This window comes from Pseudopodoces humilis, chromosome 21, assembly GCF_049639895.1.
Source record: "Pseudopodoces humilis isolate 2021_Gansu_Grassland_sample_001 chromosome 21, ASM4963989v1, whole genome shotgun sequence".
NCBI lineage: Eukaryota > Metazoa > Chordata > Aves > Passeriformes > Paridae > Pseudopodoces > Pseudopodoces humilis.
Genome location: NC_142220.1, coordinates 613,512 through 635,463, shown reverse-complemented (window position 1 = coordinate 635,463; position 21,952 = coordinate 613,512). Strand labels below are relative to the sequence as shown.

Below are 21,952 nucleotides of genomic sequence, written 5' to 3'. Positions count from 1 at the left end.
CGTGTCGCCGCACCGTGTCGCCGCCCCCCGCCCGTCACGGCGGCGGGCACCGGAGCCGGCCCGCAGGGCAGGAGCGGACACGCGTGCTCCCGCCCCGCCGCTGGTTTTCACGGGTGTCTGTGGGGTGAGGGGATGTCCCGATAACGGGGCTGTGAGGGCCGAGATGGGGCGGTCCTTTCCCCACCGGAGAGCGGGAGAACCTTCCCCCGCGGCCGGTCCGCGCCGTGGCGGCTGGGCACGGGAAGGCTTTGCCGCTTTGCCGTGGGTGCGCGAATCACGGGTGGCGCCCGCGTGCGCGGAATCCGCCAACTGCGCGGCGCACGGTGCCAAGGGCGCCGCTGCCTTCTGTGAACACCTCGCCCGGCGCTGCCCCCCCGGCCGCCCTCCTCCGCAAAGCGCTCCGGTCTTTGTGCCTCAGATCGGGGTCACCCCGGTCCGCGCAGCGCCGCGCCCGCCCGTTCTCCCCTTGCCCAAGCAAGGTCCCGCTCCGCGGAGCAACGGGACCGCCCCGTCCCGCCGGCTCTCAGCCCGCGGTCCCGCCGGGTGCTCTGCCGCAAGCGGGGCAGGCACGGTCGGCTTTGCGGAGACAGCGGACCGGTGGGCTGCCGAGTGCCGTGGGCTCCCGAGTGCCGTCGGTGTCCACGGGGAAGACCCGCGGCGAGATGGCGAGTCGGGAGCCGCGGGACGGGAAGGGGCAGAGAAGCAGCAGCGGGGTGGGGGGCGCACGGTAGGTGGGGTCCCGTCGGGAGTGTCCCGGGGGAGCGGGGTGTCCCCGCTCGGTGCCCGCGGGGGTCCCGGGCGGGCCCGGGGGGGGGGCGCGGGGCCGCTCCCCCCGCGCGAGCCGTTGCTGCGATACGGGCGGGCCAATCAGCGCTCACCACCTCACCCGGGCCCCGGCACCGCTTCCTTATATGGTGCGTGCCGTCCGCGGGGCGCCGCGCGCATCACCATATAAGGGCATGAACCTAAATACAGCACCTACCTTGGCCCGGTGGGCGGGTCCTGTGGGCGGGGCTTCGGCGGGGGCGGGGCCGGGCCGCGCCCCCCGCCCCACCGGGCCCGGGCCCGCCGCTGCCGCCGGACCCCGCCCGCCCCGGGGAAGCCGCCGCCGGTCATTAAGCGGAATGCAAATGAGCAGCGCTTCACCTCTAATTGCTTTTGTTAAAAGCGGAGTCGCGGGACTGTGGGTGGCGACGGTGGGAACGGGCGGGGACGGGCAGGGCGGGAGCTGGGACAGAGCTGGACTGGGTTGAAAGACGGGAGAGCGGCAGCCCCGGGCGGCTCGATTTGCATTTCGCCTCATTTGTCTCATCCCAGCTCAGTTCCCCCCGCGGCGGGGCCGTGGCCACCGAGGCCGCTGGGCCGCGCTCTGTCCCACCCTGGCGGGGCCCTCGCGTGGCCAGTGCCCACTCGTGACACTCCCTCGGCCGCTGCCGGGACAGACGCGTCCTTCTGCCGTCCTTGCGCGGTCAGCAGCCGGCGGGACGGGGACGCGCCGACTGGATGGGGTGCAGGAATACCCCGGGAACATTCCCATTTCCTCGCCCCACGCCGCATTCGAGCCGGTTCCTCCCTCTCCCCATCCGCAAACAGTTCGTGTTTATGTTCCTACAAATAATGAGCAAATTCAGAGCCCCCGGGAACAAAAGATCTTTTGTGCGGAGCGCTCGGAGCCTGAAGCGGGCGATAAACGACGCCCCCCGGTCCCCCGCCCCCGGGAGCGGCACTTTCCCTGCCCGGGCGGTTCGAGGCGACCCGCGGAAGTGCCGCGCCGGGGGTGACGAGGGGCTCCCGGTATGTGACGGCCCTCCCGGAGAACGGGCGCTTTGCCGTCGGAGCGCTCCGTGGGCGCTCCCCGCAGGGAACCGCGCGGGGATTCCGCCCTTCGGTCTCGCCGGAGCGGGGGCTTAGGGCACGCCGCCCCCAAGAACCGATGGTTGCAGGACACGCGTGGGCCTCTCCCACGGGAGACTCCCCAGCGTTCGTGGGTCTGTGCTCCGGGAAAGAACGGCGGCTTCCCTCCACCGAGGGGACCGCAGAGGGAAAAAGCCCCGCGCTTCGCCCCGGGGCTTGGCACAGCTCCCGGGGGCTCCTGCGGGCGCTCCGCCCGGCTGAACCGGCGGGGCGGGGGGGCTGCGCGGGGCCGAGGGGGCGGCAGTGCCCCCCTGGGGTGGCGGGAACGCCGCCGGTTGCGCAGAGGCCGCAGCCGCCATTTCCAGGAGGACGGTGCCACCTATGGAAAGCACCTGGAATTCACCGGGCCGGCGGGGACGCACCGGGAAGTGCAGCGTTTCCGTGCGGCACCGTCGGGACGAGGCCGGGCTGCGCCCGCCGCTTCCCGGGCGGGACCGTGGAGCATCAGAAGGCTTTGGCCGCCACTGTCCTCAGTACCGACTGCCCCGGGGGGGATGCGCGGCTCGGACCCGGGGCGGCGGCGAGACCCGACCGGGAAGGGCGCTGAGCTGCACCTCACCGGGGCGGTCGTTTCGCTGACTGGCCAAAGCCTCAGTAACCGGGCAATAACGATCGAAGGGGCGGAGAGAAGTTCCTCTGCCCAGGTGCTCGGTAGAGTCCCCGAAGACGGGTTCCTCTCGCTCCCTCTGTGCCCGTCCACACCGAGATCCCTCCGCGGCTCCGCCAGCCCCCTTCGGTCCCCGGAGAAACGGCAGCAACCGTACCCGGTGCCCTCCCAGGCGTCGGCCGGACCTGAGCCGTGTCCACGGGGGCACGATGCCTCCCGTCGCCACGTCGCCTCCGGAGCCGCCGGGGAAGCCCTGCCCCGTCATGAATTCGATGTCAAACACCTCCACACGAAAACTTACTCTCACGGGAATTTCTGGGGTCTTGTGAACGGTCGGCGTCGCCGCTGCATGGGCACACCCGAGATCTCCCCTCACCGGACCGGATACCCCCGCGTTACCCGGCAGCAGCCCCGGCGGCACTGTGTGGTACCGGTGCCGCAGGTCGGAGCCGGTCGCTGTCGCCCCAGTTGTCCCCGAGCTGCTCGGAAACGAAAAGGCAGCGTCTCGGGGGCCGGGCTGTGCCCCTAGGCTGGGACAGAACCGTGAGCCGGCGGTGTCTAGGCGTCCTGGGTCCTCGCCCCCCCGGCGGCACAGCCCGGTACGGGTCCGCGGGGCACTGAAATGCCGATGCTGCTCCCGGCTCCATTCAGCTACCGGGGGTAAGAAGAGTTTTCCTGCACGGCTCGGGAGAGGAACCGAACCGGGAGAAACCCACAGCCGAATCGGGCGGCTGGGCTGACCGGGAATCCGGGGCTGAGCTCCCTGAGAGTTCAGGGGAGTGTCCACGCAAGCAGGGAGCTCGCGTGGAAAGCGGCTCCGGGGCACGCTCTGCCCTGTGCGGCGGTACCCGGGCTGCAGGATGCCTCTCCGGGGACCCCAGGGCCAGCCCGGTCGGGAGCGGGCAAGCTTTTTCTGCCGAGGGCACTTACTCTGCTCCTAATCCCCTCCGCAGTCCCAGAGTGGGGGTCGTGCTCGGATAGTCCAGGAAATGGGGACTGGACTGGCGCTGGGGCGCGACCGTGGCATAAAGGGGTCTCTGAGGGGCACCAGCATCCTCGGCCACCCGGGGAACCGGGCCGGCTCGGGCTGAAAACTGTGGTGGATCCTGTCGTCCTCGACGCGGGTGGCCGTGGGACGCAGCGGCTTCTGAAGCACGGCTACCGGAGCACACGGGAGTGCCGGGGAACCGTCCCGCTGCGATGCGGGGATCGATGGCGCCGGCGGTTGGGTTGGAGCCAGGTCCGCCCCGCCGCCCCGTTCTCCCGGCTCAGCCGCGCTCGGACACGCGCGCTCGCTCCGCCGCCGCCACGCGTGACCCCGAGAGGGGCTGCAGTCCCTTGGTTTCGTTGCAAAACTCGATGCCATGGTAGCCCCCGCACAGGGAGAACAGAGGGGAGGGCCGAGAACTCTGCTCCCCAGCAGCCCTCGGAGCCCCGAAGAGCTCATCGCACAAGTGCGGGCTGGAGGAGCGGAGACCCCGCAGCCGAGAGGATGGTTTGGGGTCAAATGGGCGGAAACGGCGTTTGCCGCAGCAGCACACGCTCTTGCCGGTGCGGAGCTGTCCTCTTGTCGGCTTCGAGTCCCGGGACCCCAGAACCGGGCCCCGGGCCGGTGTGGGTGACGGGAGCCGCAGGGATGAGCGGCCCCACCCGGCCGAGAGCCCGTGGGGCGCCCAGGAAGCTCCTGCCGTTGACCCTGGGAGCGTGGAAAGCTGCTGGTGCCCGCTCAGCTCCTGCTCCCGGTGGATTGGTTGTGCGGAAGGGGCCCCGCGGTGCCACCGGCTGCCGGCGCGGAGGTCTCCGATCACCCTTCGGCAGCGGTAAGAACTGCCCCGGTACGCTCCCGCCCGCCGCTGCCTCGTCCCGCACGGCTGGAGCAGCTTTGTCCCACTTCTCCTTCCTTCCCCAGGAGCGGCCGCAGCCGCGGTCCCGGCTCACCCACGCGCGGGAGCTTCGGGCGGTTCCCCGAGGCGGCGGTCGCTCCACGCTGCTTTCCCCGTTCCGTTCTCGTTTTCATCTCGCCTTCTTCCTGCCCCCCCTGCACCTCAACCGGGGCGCAGCTCCGGCCCCGCGCGGGTTCCGCGTGGGTTCCGGCGGGAGGCTGAAGCTGTTTCTCCGCTGATGCCCTCGTGGGAAGCAGGCGGAACCTCAGCTTCTCCCCTCTGTACCCCTACGCGGGGCCGAGAGGCTCCGCGCAGGCGGCGGGGCAAAGGCAGCTGCTCCAGTCGGGAGCTACGCGGCCCCTCAGGGCTCCCGTGTGGCGCCGGTACCGGGCGGCACGGCCTCGGAACCGCGGTTCCAACGCGCACTGAGGACACCGACAGCCGAAGTGCCGTCCAGACGCCAACTTGCTCGGGGCTGCGGCAGCTCCAAGGCCACGGGAGTGGGAGCCGCTGTGCCAGCATCCGTCGTGCCAGGGGGACAAGATCAGGATCCGAGCCACAGCCTCGCGTACCGCGCCGGGCCGTGTGCCCGGTGCCTCCGGGTCCGTCTCTACGAAGCACCTTCCCAGGAGCGGGGTCCAGTGAGCCGCGTCCACGCCAATTCACGAGTCGCCCCGCGACCGGCCTTAATTAAAAACGATTAATTCGACATTAACGAAAAACTTCCCGGGACGCAGCTCGCCGGGGGCCGGGAGACCGCGAAGGTTGCGCTTCCCCCCGGCACGGCCCCGCCACGCAGAACTCGCGTGTCGCGGCGGCTCCCGTGGCCGCGGGGTTTCAAGCGTGGTGTGGGAGTACACGGGAGCCGCGGAGTGGGAATCTTCCGCCTCCTCCCGGGAGAGCGGTTTCACTTCAGCCGGGGGCGGTGGGAGGAGGCATCTGCCCACGGAGAGCCGACACACGACCCCCGCGTCCCGCGTGGAGCCGTGGGGGTCCAGCTGTCGGCGCTCCCCGCGGGGTCCCGAAGCCCCACCCGTGTCCGCCGTTGGAGGTCCCGGTCCGCCCGGGTGACGCGGCGAAACAACGCTCCTCGGGATAGGAAGAACGCCGGTGCCCTCCGGTCCCGGGGAAGGGGAAGAGCCTCGTAGCCCCAGCCCCGGCCCCGGGCCGACTCGGCTGTGGTCTCATTCCCCGGGGGGCAGGAGTAGCCGGATCCCCAGGGCCACTCCCGCCGTGGGCTTCCCACGCGTGAACGTGGCGGCCGCCGAGACCCGCTGCTTGTCGGCTTCGAGCTCCTTAGCGGAGAGGAGACCGAGGTGGAGACAGGAGGGACAGATCCACGAGAGGTTTCGTCTGATCTCGTCCGTCGTGAAAGGGGCCGCAGGAGCCCACTCAGCATCGCACCGCGGTGCTGCGCTTCCCACTCTCGGGGAGTGCCCATGGACACGGGAACCGCTTCCCTCCGCGGGACCGGGCTGAAGGGCTGCCCGGTCCTCCCGGAGCCTCCCACCGACGGGGCGGATTGGGTCCCTGCCCACTCGCTAGAACCGGTCGCGTGGGACCTTCTGTCTCCAGAGGCTGCACCGGTTTCCCGCGACTCGCGCGGGTCTCGTTCTTCCGCGGCCGCCTCGGGAAGAAGGTGATGTCTCCCGACGCCGTGCCGAGGGGCGAGAGGCAGACCTGGAATGGGGAGCCGGTGGGTACCGGCTGGCAGCCTCCCCGGTACCGGCTGGCAGCCTCCCCGGTACCGGCTGGCAGCCTCCCCGGTACCGGCTGGCAGCCTCGCAATGCAACCACGTTCCTACGTCAGTTTGCTGACAGATGATGCGGGAAATGGACCAAATCCCGCCTTGGGCCGCCCCGTTGCTCCCAGGTCACCTCTCCTCCCCCCGGCACCGCAGCCGGGGGCCGCCGGTACAGCCAAACCGGCGGTCGCGGTGCCCCGTTCTGCCGGTCGTGTCCGCATCGCCGGGAAGGATTCGCGTTCCCCGCAGCGGCGGCGGCGCCGAGCGGCACGCGCGACCGCGTCTGTCCGTGGACGGCTCCGCGGCACCGCGGGCTCCGCCGCTACCGAGACGGGCGGTCCGTGAGGGAGATCTCCCACCCCTGACTCCGCTCTCTTTGTCCGACCACCGGTAGGCGGGCCAGCCCTCGGAGCCCCCCATTCCGCACGGTGTGGGTGCCGCGGAACCACCCGGCCCGTCCGCGGGGCCGCGGAGCCCCACGCCGCCCCTCGCCCGTGCCGCGGGGCGCCCTTGCGCTCCGCGCCCCCTCCCCCCGTCCCGCGGCCGTCCCCGCCAGCGGGGCGGGGCCCGGGGGGCGTGGCCCGGATGGGCGGGGCGGTGGGCGCGCCCCGAAGCCCCGCCCCGGCCCATCGGGACGCGGCGCGCGCAGGGGGGCGGCGCGCGCAGGGGGGCGGGGCACGCAGGGGGGCGGGGCACGCAGGGGGGCGGGGCTCGGCGGGGCCAATGCGGCGCGGGCGGAATGTTCCACCCGGCTCCGGCGCGGCGCGCGCGGGGGGGGGGCCGCGGTGACGTCAGCGGGCGGAGTATTATGGTCTGGGCTGCGCCGGGGCCGCCCCTGCGCTGCGAGCGGCCGCGTAAACATGGAGCTCTCGGCCGTCGGGGAGCGCGTCTTCGCGGCCGAGGCCCTGCTCAAGCGCCGCATCCGCAAAGTAGGTGCCCCCCGCCGCCGCCTCGCCGCGCACCCGGCACCCCGCAGCCCGGCCGCGGCCCGCTGGGGGCGGCTCTGCCTCCCCCCGCCGCGGGGCGGGCTCCGCTCCGCCGCTCCCGCCCTCCGCGCCCCGCGCCCGGGGGGGGGCGGTGTTAAATCCGCGCCCGGGGGGGGTGTGTGCGGTAAATCCGCGTTATTTTTCATTGTTGCATCCCCCCCGCTGCTCCCCCGGGCCGTGTTCCGCTCCCTGCTCGGGGCGTTGCGGGGGGACCTTTGTTGCGGGGCGCTTCGTCGCGGTTCGTCGCGGTTTTCGCTCCACGCATATTTATTTTCCTCCCTTCCCATCCGCAGGGCCGCATGGAATATCTGGTCAAATGGAAGGGCTGGTCGCAGAAGTAAGTCGCCCGTGGGGCTGCGGGGGGCTGCAGCGGGGGCCGGGGGGATGCTGGCTGCACACACTGCTCCCCCTTTGTGCCTCCTCCTTTATGCCCCTGTTTTTTATTTTATTTATCTTGTTCCCCCTCCGGGCTTCTTATTCTGTTCCCTCTCTCCGTCCCGCCTCCCCCCAGGTACAGCACTTGGGAACCTGAGGAGAACATCCTGGATGCTCGGCTGCTCGCAGCCTTCGAGGAGAGGTACAAGGCCTTTACTAGCTGTAGCTGTTGCGCTTGTAAATATGTTGCTGTCTTGTAGCTATGCTGAATTGAAGCTTTGGTTCTTTTAACACCTCTAGGGAGCGAGAAATGGAGCTTTACGGGCCCAAAAAGCGAGGCCCCAAGCCCAAAACCTTCCTGCTAAAGGTAAGGAGGCCGGAGCCCGCGCGCGAGGGCTGCGTGCTGGAGCAGGGGTCTCTCTCCGGCCCCCTCGGAGGATGCTCCCCTCAAAGGTGGCCTCTCGTAAGTTGCAATTACACAGCCGGATGGCAGGATAATAAAGTCACTGGGTGATTTATCTTCTTTGCAGGCCCAGGCAAAAGCCAAAGCCAAAACCTATGAATTCCGCAGTGACTCTTCCAGGGGGATCCGTGTGCCGTATCCTGGCAGGTCCCCCCAGGAGCTGGGCTCCACATCCCGGGCTAGGGAAGGACTGAGAAACATAGCCCTGGCCCCCCAGGGCAGCTCCAGCAGCAGCACCCCCAAGGCTGACGGCATCCGGGACCGGGTGATCCGCGTGGAAGAGAAGCCCGGAGAGACCCCCAAAAAGCGGGGCCCGAAGCCCAGGAAGGAGCTTTACAAGGACCTTGCGGAGACTCTGGATGCCTCCAAGAGGAAACTGGGGGACCCGGGGGACAAGGTGGGGGACTACCTGAAGGCCAGGAAGATGGAGGAGGCAGCGGTGGGGGCAGCCAAGTTTGGCTCAGGACACAGTGTGATCCAGCTGGCCCGGCGGCAGGAGCCCGACCTGCCCGGCGCCCTGCCCGGCCCCAACCGCGCCGAGGCGGGGGCCGACACCTTCCCCCCGCGCCTGGCCAAGCACCGTGCGGACTTTCTGGACCCCAAGGGGCAGGGGGGGCTGGACCCCGGCGGGCCCAAGCTCCTGCACGGCACCGTGAGCCCGGGGGCCGTGGGCAGCCTGTACCGCGACGGCGTGGGGGGCCCGGCGGGGAGACCCTCCCTCATCGCCAGGATCCCCGTCTCCAGGATCCTGGGGGACCCCGAGGAGGAGTCCTGGAGCCCCTCTCTCAACAACCTAGAGAAGGTGGTGGTAACTGATGTGACCTCTAACTTTTTGACCGTCACCATCAAGGAGAGCAGCACGGACCAAGGATTCTTTAAGGAGAAGCGATGAGTTTGGTGGAGGTGGTGCTGGGGTTTTCCTTCAGTCAGATCCAAACAAAAGCTTGGTAGAGCTTGGTGGGCCTCTCTTTTTTTCTTTTTTTTTTATTTTTTTTTTATGCTCCTTTTATTTTTTTTTTTAAGCTTTTAATTTTTTTTTCTTTTGTTTTTGGTCCTGGAGAGAATTTAGAAACTGTCCTAAATTCATTAACTCATTCTTTTGTTTTGGTTTTTTTTTCACGTCTTATGTTTCGTTGGAAAGATTATCTCTAGAGTTATATTTTCTATTAGATGTAAATATGTTATTTAAGAAAAAATGCTTATATATATATCTATATATATATTTCAACTCTGAGTTGTTTTATTTAAATGGAGACAACAGTGACTGCTCAGTTGCTCCTAGAAAGGACAATAAAACTGAGAACTAACGAGTTCACGCATCTGCCGCGGGAGCCGGTGTACATAACGGTGTTCATAGCTAAGTATGTGCTGGGTTTTTTTAACTATTATTTTTCATATGATGCTATGGATGGTGGAGGGGGACGTGTTGCTCCCTCGGAGGGCGAAGTGCCCGGATTTCTTGATTGTGATTTAAGGTGTTGCTTGTACAATCAAGTGTGCTGTGTCCAGAACTGTTGCCCTTGACAGTTGACGTGAGCACTTGAATTCACAGTGTTGTTGGGGATGGGGTGTTTCCAGTCTAACAAAAAAAGTCATGTTGCAACAAAGACGGGGCGGGAAAAAGCAGAAATCCATAAAAAGGCTAAAAGTGTTGGAGTATTAACTTGAATTCCCTTTTCTTGCGGAGGAGAGGAGTTTGTGTGTGTAAGGTTCCTGAGGGGTGATACTGAAATGCACTTTAATAGAGTTGTCGTAGCAGTTGTGGGAGATGGGACTGAGCTGAGTATATCTGTTTTCATTTTGTCTGGTCGCTTGATTCTGTTCCCCCACCCACCAAAAACAAAAAACCCCAACAAAACCCCCCTCTGTTTACATTCCTGAAATGCCAGAGAGGTTGGGGAGGGAGCATCTCACTGCCCATATTTAGTTACTTTATTCTGCTACAGACGGTGGGTTATTATTATTTTTATTCCCAATCACAGTTTACTTCAGACTGTTGGAAGACTCCTGATAAAGTGTTTTGTAATATCCACATCCCTGACAAATCCCAGGGTCACCTTTATGCAATCAGAGACAATAAATATTTCCCTTTCCTTACGCTGGTTAAACAATAGCCGAGAGGCAAAATATTCCTGTGCGGAGCAGCCCCGCCGCCTCGGGTGGATTTTGTGCTGGATTTGCCTGTGGGATTCCTCCCAGGGCTGGGATCCAGAGCTGAGATTCCTCCCTGGCAGGGGTAGGGAGGGTCTCGGGGCTCTGGACGAGGTGCAGCAGTTTCCCAGGGTCTGGGGGTGCCCCCGCTCCGCTGCTCCCCCAGCTCGGCCACCGCCCGCCAGGGAGGGCCCTGGGCCCGGCTGTGGCTCGGCTGAGGTGGAGCAGGTGGCCCTGTCCTCACACCTTGCTCTGCCCATCGGGCACATGGCAAGCACAAGCCCGGCAGTGCCTGAGGGCTGGGACTGAGCCAGAGCCCCCGTCCCTGAGATCCTCAAGGCCCCTGGGAGCTCCCAGGGGCTGAGGGAAGGGGCTGGGCAAGGGGCATCTCTGCTTTGGCAGCCTCACCTTGCCTGGTTCCCTTCCCCATCCTCCTTTTGGGACCTGTGAGGTGCCTGGCAGGATGCTGGATAGGCTGTGCAAAGGGAGCCATCGTGTCTGACAGTCCCCAGTTTGTTTTGTTTTTGTTTTTAGGACATTTTGTAAAATTGAGATTTTTAACTTGGTTTGTACGAAGAGCTGGTGTGTCGGTTCCGCTGCTGACACGGGGACCGGGAGTTGTTGGAGGATGAGGAGGGGGTTTGAGCTGTTTGTGCTCCTGTAGCCACCGAGGCCGGAGGATCCTTCCCTTTGCAAAGAGCCCGGAGCCGCTCCTGCCCCGCTGGGGCTTCGCTCCGGCCCCGTGTCCGTGTGTCCGACACGCACCTGGAGCAAACCGTACCTGTGGGTGTATCTGTGTGTCTGTACATAGCGACGTGTACCCTGCGTGTGTGTGTGTGTGCGGGCGTGTGCGTGTGAATTATTTAAATCTAAGACTTGTACAGCAGCGATTTGGCTAAATCTCAGTCTCAGAAGTGAAGCTTAACTACGTGTCTTCTGCCAGCCGTGAATGTCCATATGAGACCTGCTTTTTATGTCAGTTTAAATATATACTTTGTAAATAGAAACGTGTCTGGCTTCCCTTTGTGGCCCTGGGGTGCCCGGGAGCATCGGGGGCTGTGCGGGGTGGGTGGTCCTGCCGCCCCTTCCCTCGCCAGCCGCGGCCGTGCGGGGCTGGGGCCGGGTCCCGACGGGGCCGGGGGGAGGCGGAGGCTCCCCGGCCGCAGATACCGCCGGTCTGGGCGCCCCCCCGGGGGTCCCGGGGTGCCCTGAGGGGGCGGTGGCGGCCGCCGTGAGCGGCCCCGCTCCGGGGATCGGCGCTTCTCCGGTCCCGGGCCGGGCCCGGCGCTCCGCCCTTCCGACGGGGCGGCTCGGGGCGCGGCGGCCCCCGCCCGTCCAGCGCGGCCTTTGTGTGCAGGCGGGCGGGCGGGGCTGGGGGGCTCCACGGGGTTTTTTTAAGCCGTGTCCTCATTAACCTCCTTTTTCTGCTCGGGCGGGTGGGGCGCGGACCCCGCGCCGCGGGAGCTGCCAGCGCCGGGAGGAGCGGCGGGAGCGGCCGCACAAAGGCTCCTTTCTCCGCCGGCCCGGCGGGGGGGGCCCGTTCACACGGGGGCTGGGGCCGGCCCGGGGGCGCTCGGCTGCCGGGGCTCGACGGCAGCACCGACGGCAGCGCCCGGGCCCGCCCCCCGCACCCCCCGCGGCCCCGCAGCGCCCCCCGCAGGAGCGGGGCCCGGCCCGGGGCCGCCGGTGCGGGCAGAGACACCTGAGCTCCGGCCGCCGTGCACCGGCAGCTCCAGCCCCAGCGGAGCACGGAGGGGACCCTCGGGGGGAAAGCGCTGGGGGTCTCCCCGCTCCGCTTCCCCGGCTCCGCTTCCAGCCTCGCACATCCCGGGACCCCGCCGCGGCCCCCGCCCGGAACACGGAGAGCGGGGCGGCTCCGGGCGGTGCCGGGGGCAGAGAGGGGGGACCGGAGCTCTCCCGGAGCAGTGACCACATGAGGCTGAAAAGTTTAAAAAAAATATTTATTGATATGCTAAAAAAAGAAGTGTGGAAAAGTCGTACAAAACCCCCCACCCGACGTAGCCGTCTCCTAGTGTTTTCCTGCAAATAAATTAAAAGCAGCCTAGAGCTGGGGGGCTACACTAGCGTGAGTGTCCAGGAACACAGGAAAACTGCACAAGGAACGCGAGCAAGGGGCTGGGAGGGACCGGGGTGCTGGTGGGGAGCTGGTCCTGCTCCCATAGCACTCGTGCTTTCCCAGGGCAATAACATCCCCGACTTTTGTTCTCAGAAAATAAAAGCAAACAAACAGCTGCAGTTTAAAGCAATTATAAGTGTCATACAGGAGCGATTTGGCTCTCTCTTTAATTAAAACGTACAAATCAGAGCAGTGACTGGCATAAGCTATAAGAACAATTGTTTGTTTTCACCTGTCTCAAATTTCTGTCAGCAAAACCTTTCTCCTGGCGCTGGAGCCCTTCACACGCAGCTCAGAATCGCAACACAAACCAAACCCCTAAACTAATCTCCATCCCTCCGTGTACTCCTGGGTTTTTTTGGTACAAAATATATATATAAAAATAGACTCACTTTCTCGGGATGATGGCTGAATCGGCCACCTCTTCCAGTCCAATGGAAAACAACAAGGATGCTTAACCAGATTATGCCTGGGGAAAATATCCATTCACTATACAAATACCGCAGGACTTTCCACATCGGAAACCACTTAGAAAATGACGAGTGACAAACCTTTAATTGCCTGTCTGACGCCCGGCTGAACATGCCAACCCATAGCAGCAAACTCAAAAAAAAAAATAAAAAAAATAAAAGGTTGAATCCTAATGGTACATAACAAGGGTCTGCACCAACCAGGGGTCTTCCAACCCCTGTCCACCAAAGATTCCAGTAAATTCCTCACAGGATGTGTCTTTGGGAGGCAAACCCCAGTGGGAACCATGCACTCAACCCCCCAGCGCTGCTGGGAGAGCCAAGATCCCAGAACATCAAATGAGAAAGGGGCTGGGGAAGAAATGTAGGGTGAGATGGCCAGACAAAAAACCCTGGATTATCATTTTCACCATCGTTAGACCTTTGGAATTGAACCAGCTGGTGAGCAAAAGGCACAATAGCAAGTGGTGAGAGTCCTGTGCTGCCGGAGGGGACATGCCTGGGAAGGGAGGGTGATGGAGGGCACTGCCTGGGATACCTGTCCCCTTTGCCCAAGCAGGAGGCAGGAGCCAGGCCCCGCATGGAGAAACCCGTGGGAGCTGAGAGAGCGGCTCTGGAGGGAGCAGCTTCACCTGCTGCCACAGCTCATCTCCTGCCCTGCCCTGTGGGCCTGGCCCCTCCTTGGAGCCTCTTCAGAAAGATTGGAGAAACCAATCCACGCATCCTATTGCTGCAGACAAGAGCATCCCTGCCAGGCCAGCTTCCCCTCTGGGGACATTGCTCAGCAGGGCTCTGCTGAGTGTCCCACTGGGACTAGGACACCTCTCCCCATCGGTGTCCCCAAGACCCTGCGACCACCCTGCTTTGCATAGGCACAAACCTGTCGTGGGACCGGTGTCACAGACAAGGCTGAGATAAGGACGGTCCGAAAGGCACATGGTTGATCAGTTTGGATTTGCAAAGGCCAAACAGCAAACATTTGGTGTGTGGGTGAGAGCCTCACCCCCGTGCTCCCAGATTCCCGATTCTTCCCCCAAAGCACTCGCACCCCCAGCACAGGAGCACAGCACAGGCCGTGCCCGGGGCTCTGCTGCCTGCTGACGCAGGCCAGGGCTTCCTTGGAGCTCGTTTGGCAAAGTTACAGTAGAAGGTAAAACCGCACAGGCCGTGGCATTTTGGCATCACCTGAGAACGACCCCACTGGCAGCAGCCGTGACCGTGGGGGGCTGCTGCGTCAGGGGGTCCCAAGTTCCTGTACCCCCAGTTTGGTCCATGCATCCACACTCCTGTGAATGAAGAGGCTGTGAGTGGCCCTGCCTGGGGCCAAGGGAAATGCGTTCCCTGCTGCCAGGTCAGTCACCTGGTGACCCCTAAGCTGTGACCGGCCGGTCAGCTGGAGGGACATCTGACCCACACAGGGCAGGGGGCGGCCGCCGGCTGTTCATCACCTCCAACAAAAGCACTCAGCGTCAACAGAACTAAAATGACCTCAAACGCTACTAAACTCTGCCTGAACTGCTGCTAATTTTGGCTTGTAGGAGAAATCTGCAGTAGGGAAAACACTGCAGTGGAAAAGCCATTACTGGGTGCAATTAGAAGCCAGAAGGAGCACCCCAGCTGCTGGGACAGCCAGGGAAAAGTGAGCAGCCACTCAGGTGCTCTGGTTCCTTGGGGAACAGCAGCTTGAGGAACCCACCGGCCTTAGCCCTTCTCCCTCTTCTCTCCTTTCCTTTCCCACCACTCCTGACCACCTATGCAGGTGGCCTTGACCAGCCTCTGAGCATTCTGGAGAGAACCATGATGGTCAGCATGAGTCTAACCCAGGGAGCAGCAGTCCTGGCTGTCCTGGCAGTCCCAGCGCCAACCCACCTGCTGCTGGAAGGGTTCACATGTTCTGCAAGGCTTAAAAAATATCCCCCAGCTCGGTCTCTATGGGTGCCTGGAACCTGCTGAGCGGGAGGTAGAGGTGCTGGCAATGCCAGGATGAGGCAGAGGAGTGGTGTGGGGGCTCCCTGGGCTGCCCAGAAATTCACGTTCCTCTGGAAGTCAAGGCACTGCAGAGAAGCTGGTGGATCTTGCTGGCTCTCAAGGCAGGACTTTCCTCCAGCAGAAAGGAGACACCCTCCAAAAAAAGCACCTCTGCCACCTGTTCTGTTGGTGGCACCCAGGACTTAATCTGTCATAGACTGGGGTTATTTCCCTCCCTCATGAAAGAAAAAAAAAATTCCTTAAGAAAAAATGTAAACAATATTTCCCTATCAGCTGGAAACCCCAACAGAAACGTTGTGGGTTTCCCATCATTGGAAATGACCTTGCCCAGGGGGGTGGCTGGGCTGAGCATACCCTGAAAAACCCCCAAAAACAACTGCACCCCCACAGCCTCGAGGGCTGGGAGCAGCAGCTGCCTCATTTGGATTGACTTGCAGTTCCCCATGGCTCATAGACAGATCCACAGGAAGCCCAGAAGAGAATCTCCCAGTCCTCTCCCAGGTGTGAGACTGTCCCGTGGCAGCTCCACACCTCCCTGTGGCCAGTGAGCTGCAGACCTTGGCATCTCAAAGCAAACAGAGCTGTGGGCAGTGAATCCTGGCTCCAAACTGGCCAGCCTGACACCCCCGGCAGCACCGGTGCCCCCGCGCCCCGAGAACGGCATCGACCACCCGCACATGGGGCACGGCTCCACAAGAGGATGGAGAGAAGCCCTGGAGGAAATCCAGGAGCCGCTGGCAGTTTGGAGCGGGTTTCACTGCGCTATTTGTCCAGCCTTTCCAGACACGAGTTCCAGCAGGTCTCACGAGGGCTCCACGTTCACTTGAAGAAAAAAAAAACCCGATGGAAGAACTGGGTAAAGGTGAGGGTGGGGCTGGAGGACCCTCTCCCTCCTCTCACGCTCCTGGGCTCAGTATTGCCGCAGGTTGAAAAACCCGACGCTGGTGGGGGACTCCTTGACCGTCACTGTGATCAGGTTAGCGGTGACATCGGTGACAAAGACGTGCTCAATCAGGCTGCGGGTGGGCTTCCAGTCCTGGCTGGTCTGGATGGACACAGACATGTTCTGAGCCACACCCGGGAGGGAAGCTGAATCCCGGTCCGAATCCGAGCTGGTGTCGTCGCCCGTGCTCGCTTCGGACAGGGCGGAGGGTTTGCGGCTCTCTGCGTGTCCCTCTTGAGCGCCAGCTGAGCCACCTTTGGCCGAGTCCCTGTCACCTGCCCGGTGTGTCTGCTTCTTGCTCTTGCCACCGTCCCCCCCTGGGAGCGTGGCAGCGTTCAGCCCGGGCCCTGCGGCACCGCCCTTGGCACCCGCGCTGGCCGTGCCGCCGGCGGGGCCCTTGGCCAGGGAGCCGCAGAGGTGCCGGGGGACGCTGCTCCCGCTGGCCGTGCTCGGCCCGTTTTTGACACTCTGCAGGTTCAGAGCCTGCAGGTTCAGCTCCTGGCTGGAGGCTGGCTGGATGCCGGCCCCAGACGAGCTCGATGGCGTCTTGCTGCCGTTGGGCAGCATTTGGCCTCCGGCAGCAAACCCCGATTTCTGGTCCCCTCCGGCGCTGCTGCCAGAAGCCTTTGCAGTTTTGGGTCCCTGCACGTTCAGCCCCAGCTCCCCAGAGCCTTTCTGGCTCCTCATTTTCAAGTCCAGCCCCAAGCTGCCCTTACTGGCCGCCTGTGCCTTCAGCGCCAGCCTGCCCAGGGCCGAGTTCTCGGCCGCGCTCTGGCTTTGGGACATCCTGTTCATGTAGTGCACGATGGAGCTCTGCCAGCTGATGGCCTGGCTGGGGCTCGCCGAGCCGCTCTTCATCATGTTGGGCAGGTTTTCCACTGCCGACCCCCCTGAGCTGAGCCCAGCCAAGGCGCCCGGGGGATCCTTCAGCATAGCCATGCCCGAGCCCTGCGTGCTGTGCTGGGGCTGCAGCTTCCCCAGCAGCTTGGCACTGCCCCCCACCTCCTTCCGGGACGTTTTCAGCACCTTTGTCAGGTTCACGGTCCTTCGAGCCGCTTTCTGTTCCGGGGGAAGAGGTTTCCGCCCACGCTTCTTCCTGGAAGCGTCTTTCATGTCAGGCTTGGCCACCAGGATCTGAGCTTTCTTCTGCGGCACCGGGTGCGTCTCTCTGCTGCGGGGACCTCTCTTCGCTTCCAGATCACTTTCGTCCTCTTCCTCAGAGGAGGAGGAAGAGGAGGATGTGGAGGAAGAGGAGCTACTCGACTTTGTTTTTGCAGGCATCTCTGGTTCCTGCAAAGCAGCAGAGACAGCGAGAGTTAACGGCAGTGACCAAGGAACGCTCATGGGCATTACAAACCCTGCAGGGTGGCCTGGCCAGGGCCCTCAGGCTCTCTCTCTGCGTAGCTGATCCTCAGGGATCCGTCAGCTGATGGGATGAGTTGTGTGCTCGAGGCCACCCCCAGCCCCGGAGCCCCCCAGAGCTGTCACAGCTCCCAGCACTGCTGGGACTCACCACGTTCTTCCTGGGCCTGCCCCGGGGCCTCTTGCCCCTCTTCCGATTCTGCACTTCTTTTTCTTGTTCCCTGCAAAAAACAAGGGTTCAGGACAATGTTTATAGGGAAATAAAAAACGCCTGGGGGAACTGAGGCAGCCAGGTAGTGACAGGAGAGCATCCCTGTGTGCATCAGCAACATCCCTGCAGCTTCCAGCAGTCAGTGATGGACCACACCATCTTACCCATCCTAAACCTGTGCCTTTTCCAATTCTTGGTGAGATTCGCCATTTTTCTGGCACAAGGGGATGAGGCAAAGGGAAGGATCTGCCCCCAGCCCTGCTAAGCCTTGCTTTGGTTATGCCTCTGCTGTGCTGAGCTTCCACACTGAGTGGGAAAAGCAAACGCATTCCCTGGGAGCTCAGTGAGTCCCCTCCTCTGCTGGACTCCTTCCAGCTCTCCTGCACTCCTGGTCCAGCCATGGTGGCCCAGGCTGGAGTTCAGGGATGTTCCAGGTCACTGTACGTGTTTCCTGGGATGGTGTTTAGATGGAACACAGCTGATTAAATACCATCCTGCACTCAACACCATATCCTATTCTTGAGAAAAAATGGATCCAGAAACCACTTATAATTGTATCCTATCATAAACTTTAATGCTTTTCTTATTATGAAGTCAAAATACTTGGCAGCGCTATGTCTGCCACAGCCAGCTGGCTATCCCTGTGCTCCGTGAGTGATTCCTGGGGTGCAGTGGCTGTGGAACAATTGCTGTTCTCAGCCCAGCTCCGGGCAGGAGCCATGGACCTGACAGAGGACAGAGACCATTTTGTTTTGCCATCCAGGTTGTTCAGCCTGGAGAAGGCTCTAGGGAGACTCCAGAGCATCTTCCAGGACTTAAAGAGGCTCTGAGATAGCTGGAGAGGGACTTTGGACAAGAGCCTGGAGCAACAGGACACAGGAAATGGCTTCCAACTGCCTGAGGGCAAGGTTAGATGGGGTATTAAGAAGAAAATCTTCCCTGTGAGGGTGGTGAGGCCCTGGCACAGGCTGGACAGGACTTGCAGCAACCTGGGATAGTGGAAATGATGGGGTGGATTGGGAAGAGCTTTAAGATCCCTCCTGATCCAAACCATTCTATAATATTCTCTCCCAGATATTATTTCCCTCACCCTCCCAGAGCTTCACCCTCCACAAGATTGCTTCAATGCCTCACAAGCCCAGGCACCATCTCCCCCCAGGGCTCTGTGGCCAAGCACAGCCGAGGTCCCTGAGCCCTGGATGGGGAGCAGGAGCCCCAGGTCTGCGCCGGGCGTTCCCCGGCGGCTCCCGGAGCGCCGCTGGTCCGTAAAGCCTCGCTGGCCAGGGCAGAGCCGCTCCAGGTACACCTGGACAGTGACTCCGGGAACAAACAAAAGGGCCCGGCCACAAAGGGCCCCGCCGGCTCCAGGCTGTCGTTTCCAACAACTTCCACCACGCGAGCAGCCAATTAGAAGTTAATTGACTTTACAGTTTACTTAGAAATATTTAGAGTTTGCTCACTTCTTTTGGAAAGCCAGGAGCAGCCTGGGGTCCAGGATGTTCTCCTCAGGCTCCCAGCTGTTGTGCCTGCAACAGAGGACGCGGAGCGGGTGAGAGCAGGGGTCGGGCTCCCCCCGCCGCTCCGGCCCCGGGGGCTTCACCCGAGCGCACCCGGGCCTGGCACGGAGCGGGGCATGCCCGTACCGGGGGCCGGCGCAGCCGGGGGGCGGGCAGGGGAGAGGGGCCGGGGGAGGGAGATCGGGAAGGGGGCGGCCGCGCCGCCGCGGGGCGAGGCGAGCCCCGCGCATCCCGGGGGAGCTCCGGTTTCAGCAGAGCGGGCGCGGGGCCGGCACAGCCGGGGGGGAGCGGCGACTCCAGCGGGGGGCGGACCGAGCCGGGAGGGGGGAGGGGGGCCCCACGCGGGGGCGGGGAGGGCCCGACCGCGGCCGCGCTTATTTGTAAACAAAAGGAGCGGCACGACCCAAACAAAAGCGGCCGGGCGGGCGGTACCCGCGCCCCGCTCCGCACCGCATGGTTCCGCGATCCGCACCGCGCCCCGCACCGCCCCGCACCGCCCCGCTCACTTGGAGGACCAGCCTCGCCACTTGCCCAGGTACTCCAGCTTGCCCTGCGGAGAGAGACGGGGAGAGGCGCGTTAGCGGCGGCGGGGGGCGCGGAGGGGCGCGGGGGCTGCGGGGCCGGCGGGTCCCACCTTGCGGAGCCGCTTGCTGAGGATGCACTCGGCGGCGAAGACCTGCTCTCCCACGCTGCTCAGCTCCTCCATGGCCCCGGCCCCGCGCACACCCCCGCGCACTCACACACAAGGGGAGCCCCCGGGCGCGCCCCCGACGGCGGCCGCGCGCGCTCCGACCCCCCCAGATCCACGCGCGCCCCCCGGCACAATACGGCGGAGGGGCGGGAGGGGGTCCCCAAATTCCCCGCCGGCCAATGGGGAGCAGGGGGCGGGGCGATCCGGCGTGGGGGGTGGGGGGAGGCATTGTCTGTGTGCGACCCCTCCTCTTCCTCCCGCGCGGGGGCGGCCGCTGCCCGGCCGGAGCGGGGACAATGGGGTGGCCCTGCCCGGGGCTTTGTTTCCCCGGGCGGCGCAGGGGGCTTCCCCGGCCGGCCCCGCGGGGGATCCCCCCCGCTCCGACCCCGCGAGGGTTTCCTGCTGCGAGGACCCGGGCTCCGAGTCCCTCGCCCGGGGTCCCTCCTGGGGACAAAGCACCCTGGGGCAGCCAGCGCCGCTCCCCGCCGGGCCGGAACAGGCGGCAGCAGCACCGGCACGTTTTAATTCTAATGTAGTTGATTATGAGAGAATAAAAGATTTCCCAGGGGGGTGGGCCGTTTGCGACCCTCGCGCGGTGCCGGCTCGCAGCTCGGTACCGCCCGGCCCACGGTCCCTCCCGAGCCGCGCTGCCGGGGGTGCGGCGGCACCGCGCGCACCGTGCGGGGCTGCGCGAGGAGCTGCTGCACGGCGGTTGTGCGCTGTGGGCGTGGAAGGATGAAATATGGTGCTTTACAGGCATGGAAGAAGATGAGTCAGCACCTCAGGGAGTTCTCCTCGGCGGGCCCGGAGCCCGCTGTTAACCGTGCGGGAGCCGCAGGGATATGAATTGCCGTCGCCCCGGCGCCTGGGTGCCCGCGGCGCGCAGGGACTGAGCGGGAGCCGGAGGGGCCATGGGGTGTCCTGCGTGGGGCCTCGCCCGCACCCCGGGCACTGCCGTCTCCGGTAAGCGATGCCGGGTTTAGCGATGCCGGGTTTAGCGATGCCGGGTTTAGGAAAGCCTTTGGAGCGGCAGCGAGCGCGTTGGGCTGTCCCCGCTGCGGGGGCAATGTCACCACGGGGGACCCTCTGGATGCGGGAATGAGGAACTGGACGCTTCCTCAGGGAGCGGGACTGACTCGGGCGCTGCGGGATGTGGACGTGCCGGGGGTGCTGGGTCCGTGCCAGGGGCTTGTCCTGGGTCGGGCGCTGTCACCTTTCATTGTTTTCTTTGGCAATTACCGTGGCCGTTCGCTGACGAGAAGAGCTGTAGGAGCATTTTTTTAGCCGAAGGTGACACAGAATTGTAACACAGCGCCGCACTTTTTGTTTGAGTTCATTTACCTTCTGCCAGCTCGGCTCTTTGTGTGCGACACCTCTTAGATTTTAGCAAAACCCCTGTGTGACCTCCCATCGCTGTGTGCTGAGCCGTGCACACATCCCGGCATCCCGGCGGTGTGGCTGCAGCCCAAGGGATGAGGATCCAATGGTGGGACTCTCCTGGCTGCAGGGATTCGGCTCTGAGAGATGAGCCCTGTTGGGAACGAGCCCTGATTTGGGTGATGCTGGGTGAGCTCCCCGGCCGCCCGACAGCGCTGTTGTTCCTGTGCTCCCCACGAGGACGCAGGGCTAGGTCGCTGTTCCCGGGGCCGGGAAGGGAGGGAGGGCCATGTGAGAGGAGAGGCTCCATCTGCTCTCTGCTGAGCTGGAGAGGGGCTGGGGGTCAGAACTGGGAGCAGCCCTTGACACTCGTGTCTCTTTAGAGACCACGGCGTTTGTGGGGCTGTGCCATCAGCATTGTCCCTGGTCCCTTGTGAGAGCTCTGAATGACCCCTAATGCCGCTCAGCCCCCATTCCACATGTCCTGTTCCCACTGAGGGTGAAAAGGCCTGTGCTGCTCCCTGGGCTGGAAATCTCCTTTTTCCTCCCAGGGATTTACTGAACTGGTCCTGGGCGGTCCCTGGGGTGCCGTGGGCTCCAAGCTTTTTACCCCTGGCAGAGTGGGGTATCCCCAGGGCTTGGTCAGCCAGAGGAGACCATCCCAGCCCTGGAGCTTCCCTGGGCATTGGTGGTCAGAGCTGCCACAGGGGCTGCCCCAGCTGGGGCTGCTGACTGGGGTAGGACAAGATGCCCCCTTGCTGCTGCCAAAGCTGTGGCTCCACCTGTGAGTGCCTTTTTAATTAATTTATTAAATTAGTAATCTATTAATTTATTAATATATTACTCTATTAATTTATTAATTTATTAATTTATTAATTTATTAATTTAGTGCTTCCCATCCCCAACAGGGACTTCATGTTTCTGGAGAAACTCAGGAGCACACACTGAATAACTTGGCCCCACGCTCCCACCAGGCAAAGTGATGGGGCCAATTGGTGGGGGCCAATAAATTCACCAATCACGGTGAAAACCATCAGCATCTTAAGACTGAGAGTCAGACCCCTGAACTAATTGATGGAACATGATTTTGTAGCTTTCCCCAAGTCTACCAGAATCCCAGGAATGCTGTGT

General features: G+C 63.4%; 3 protein-coding genes across 4 annotated transcripts in view; 2 read left to right on the top strand and 1 right to left on the bottom strand.

The window, feature by feature from the left end:
* Positions 1-6,961: 6,961 nt before the first annotated feature.
* Positions 6,962-9,201, top strand: CBX8 (chromobox 8). Of its 2 annotated transcripts, none has more exons than XM_005530662.3 (5): positions 6,962-7,078; positions 7,429-7,472; positions 7,647-7,712; positions 7,811-7,877; positions 8,041-9,201. In XM_005530662.3, the coding sequence occupies exons 1-5, from the start codon at positions 7,010-7,012 to the stop codon at positions 8,863-8,865; spliced, it is 1,071 nt and encodes a 356-aa protein (XP_005530719.1). In that variant the 5' UTR covers positions 6,962-7,009; the 3' UTR covers positions 8,866-9,201. The 2 variants fall into 2 exon arrangements, with proteins under 2 accessions (XP_005530719.1, XP_014114897.1); XM_014259422.2 differs by having other exon boundaries at positions 7,787-7,877.
* Positions 9,202-15,630: 6,429 nt separating this feature from the next.
* CBX2 (chromobox 2) lies at positions 15,631-19,459 on the bottom strand. Its single transcript, XM_005530661.2, has 5 exons — positions 19,388-19,459; positions 19,260-19,303; positions 18,697-18,762; positions 17,177-17,246; positions 15,631-16,953 (listed from the first exon to the last, which is right to left on the bottom strand). The coding sequence occupies exons 1-5, from the start codon at positions 19,457-19,459 to the stop codon at positions 15,631-15,633; spliced, it is 1,575 nt and encodes a 524-aa protein (XP_005530718.2).
* Positions 19,460-20,175: 716 nt separating this feature from the next.
* Positions 20,176-21,952, top strand: part of RBFOX3 (RNA binding fox-1 homolog 3) — a 131,289-nt gene continuing 129,512 nt past the window's right edge. The window contains exon 1 of the mRNA XM_088065314.1: positions 20,176-20,407. The gene's annotated coding sequence lies outside the window, so the exon portion shown is untranslated. The remainder of the gene's footprint in view (positions 20,408-21,952) is intronic.

What these genes read in the sequence shown, in the direction of transcription:
- CBX8 (XM_014259422.2), top strand. Translation starts at nt 7,010, where the DNA reads ATGGAGCTCTCGGCCGTCGGGGAGCGCGTCTTCGCGGCCGAGGCCCTG. An exon ending in TCAAGCGCCGCATCCGCAAA is followed by an intron (nt 7,079 to 7,428) that starts GTAGGTGCCCCC and finishes TCCCATCCGCAG; the next exon opens with GGCCGCATGGAATATCTGGT. An exon ending in CTCGCAGCCTTCGAGGAGAG is followed by an intron (nt 7,713 to 7,786) that starts GTACAAGGCCTT and finishes GCTGAATTGAAG; the next exon opens with CTTTGGTTCTTTTAACACCT.
- CBX2 (XM_005530661.2), bottom strand. Translation starts at nt 19,459, where the DNA reads ATGGAGGAGCTGAGCAGCGTGGGAGAGCAGGTCTTCGCCGCCGAGTGC. An exon ending in TCAGCAAGCGGCTCCGCAAG is followed by an intron (nt 19,304 to 19,387) that starts GTGGGACCCGCC and finishes CTCTCTCCGCAG; the next exon opens with GGCAAGCTGGAGTACCTGGG. An exon ending in TGGCGAGGCTGGTCCTCCAA is followed by an intron (nt 18,763 to 19,259) that starts GTGAGCGGGGCG and finishes CCTCTGTTGCAG; the next exon opens with GCACAACAGCTGGGAGCCTG.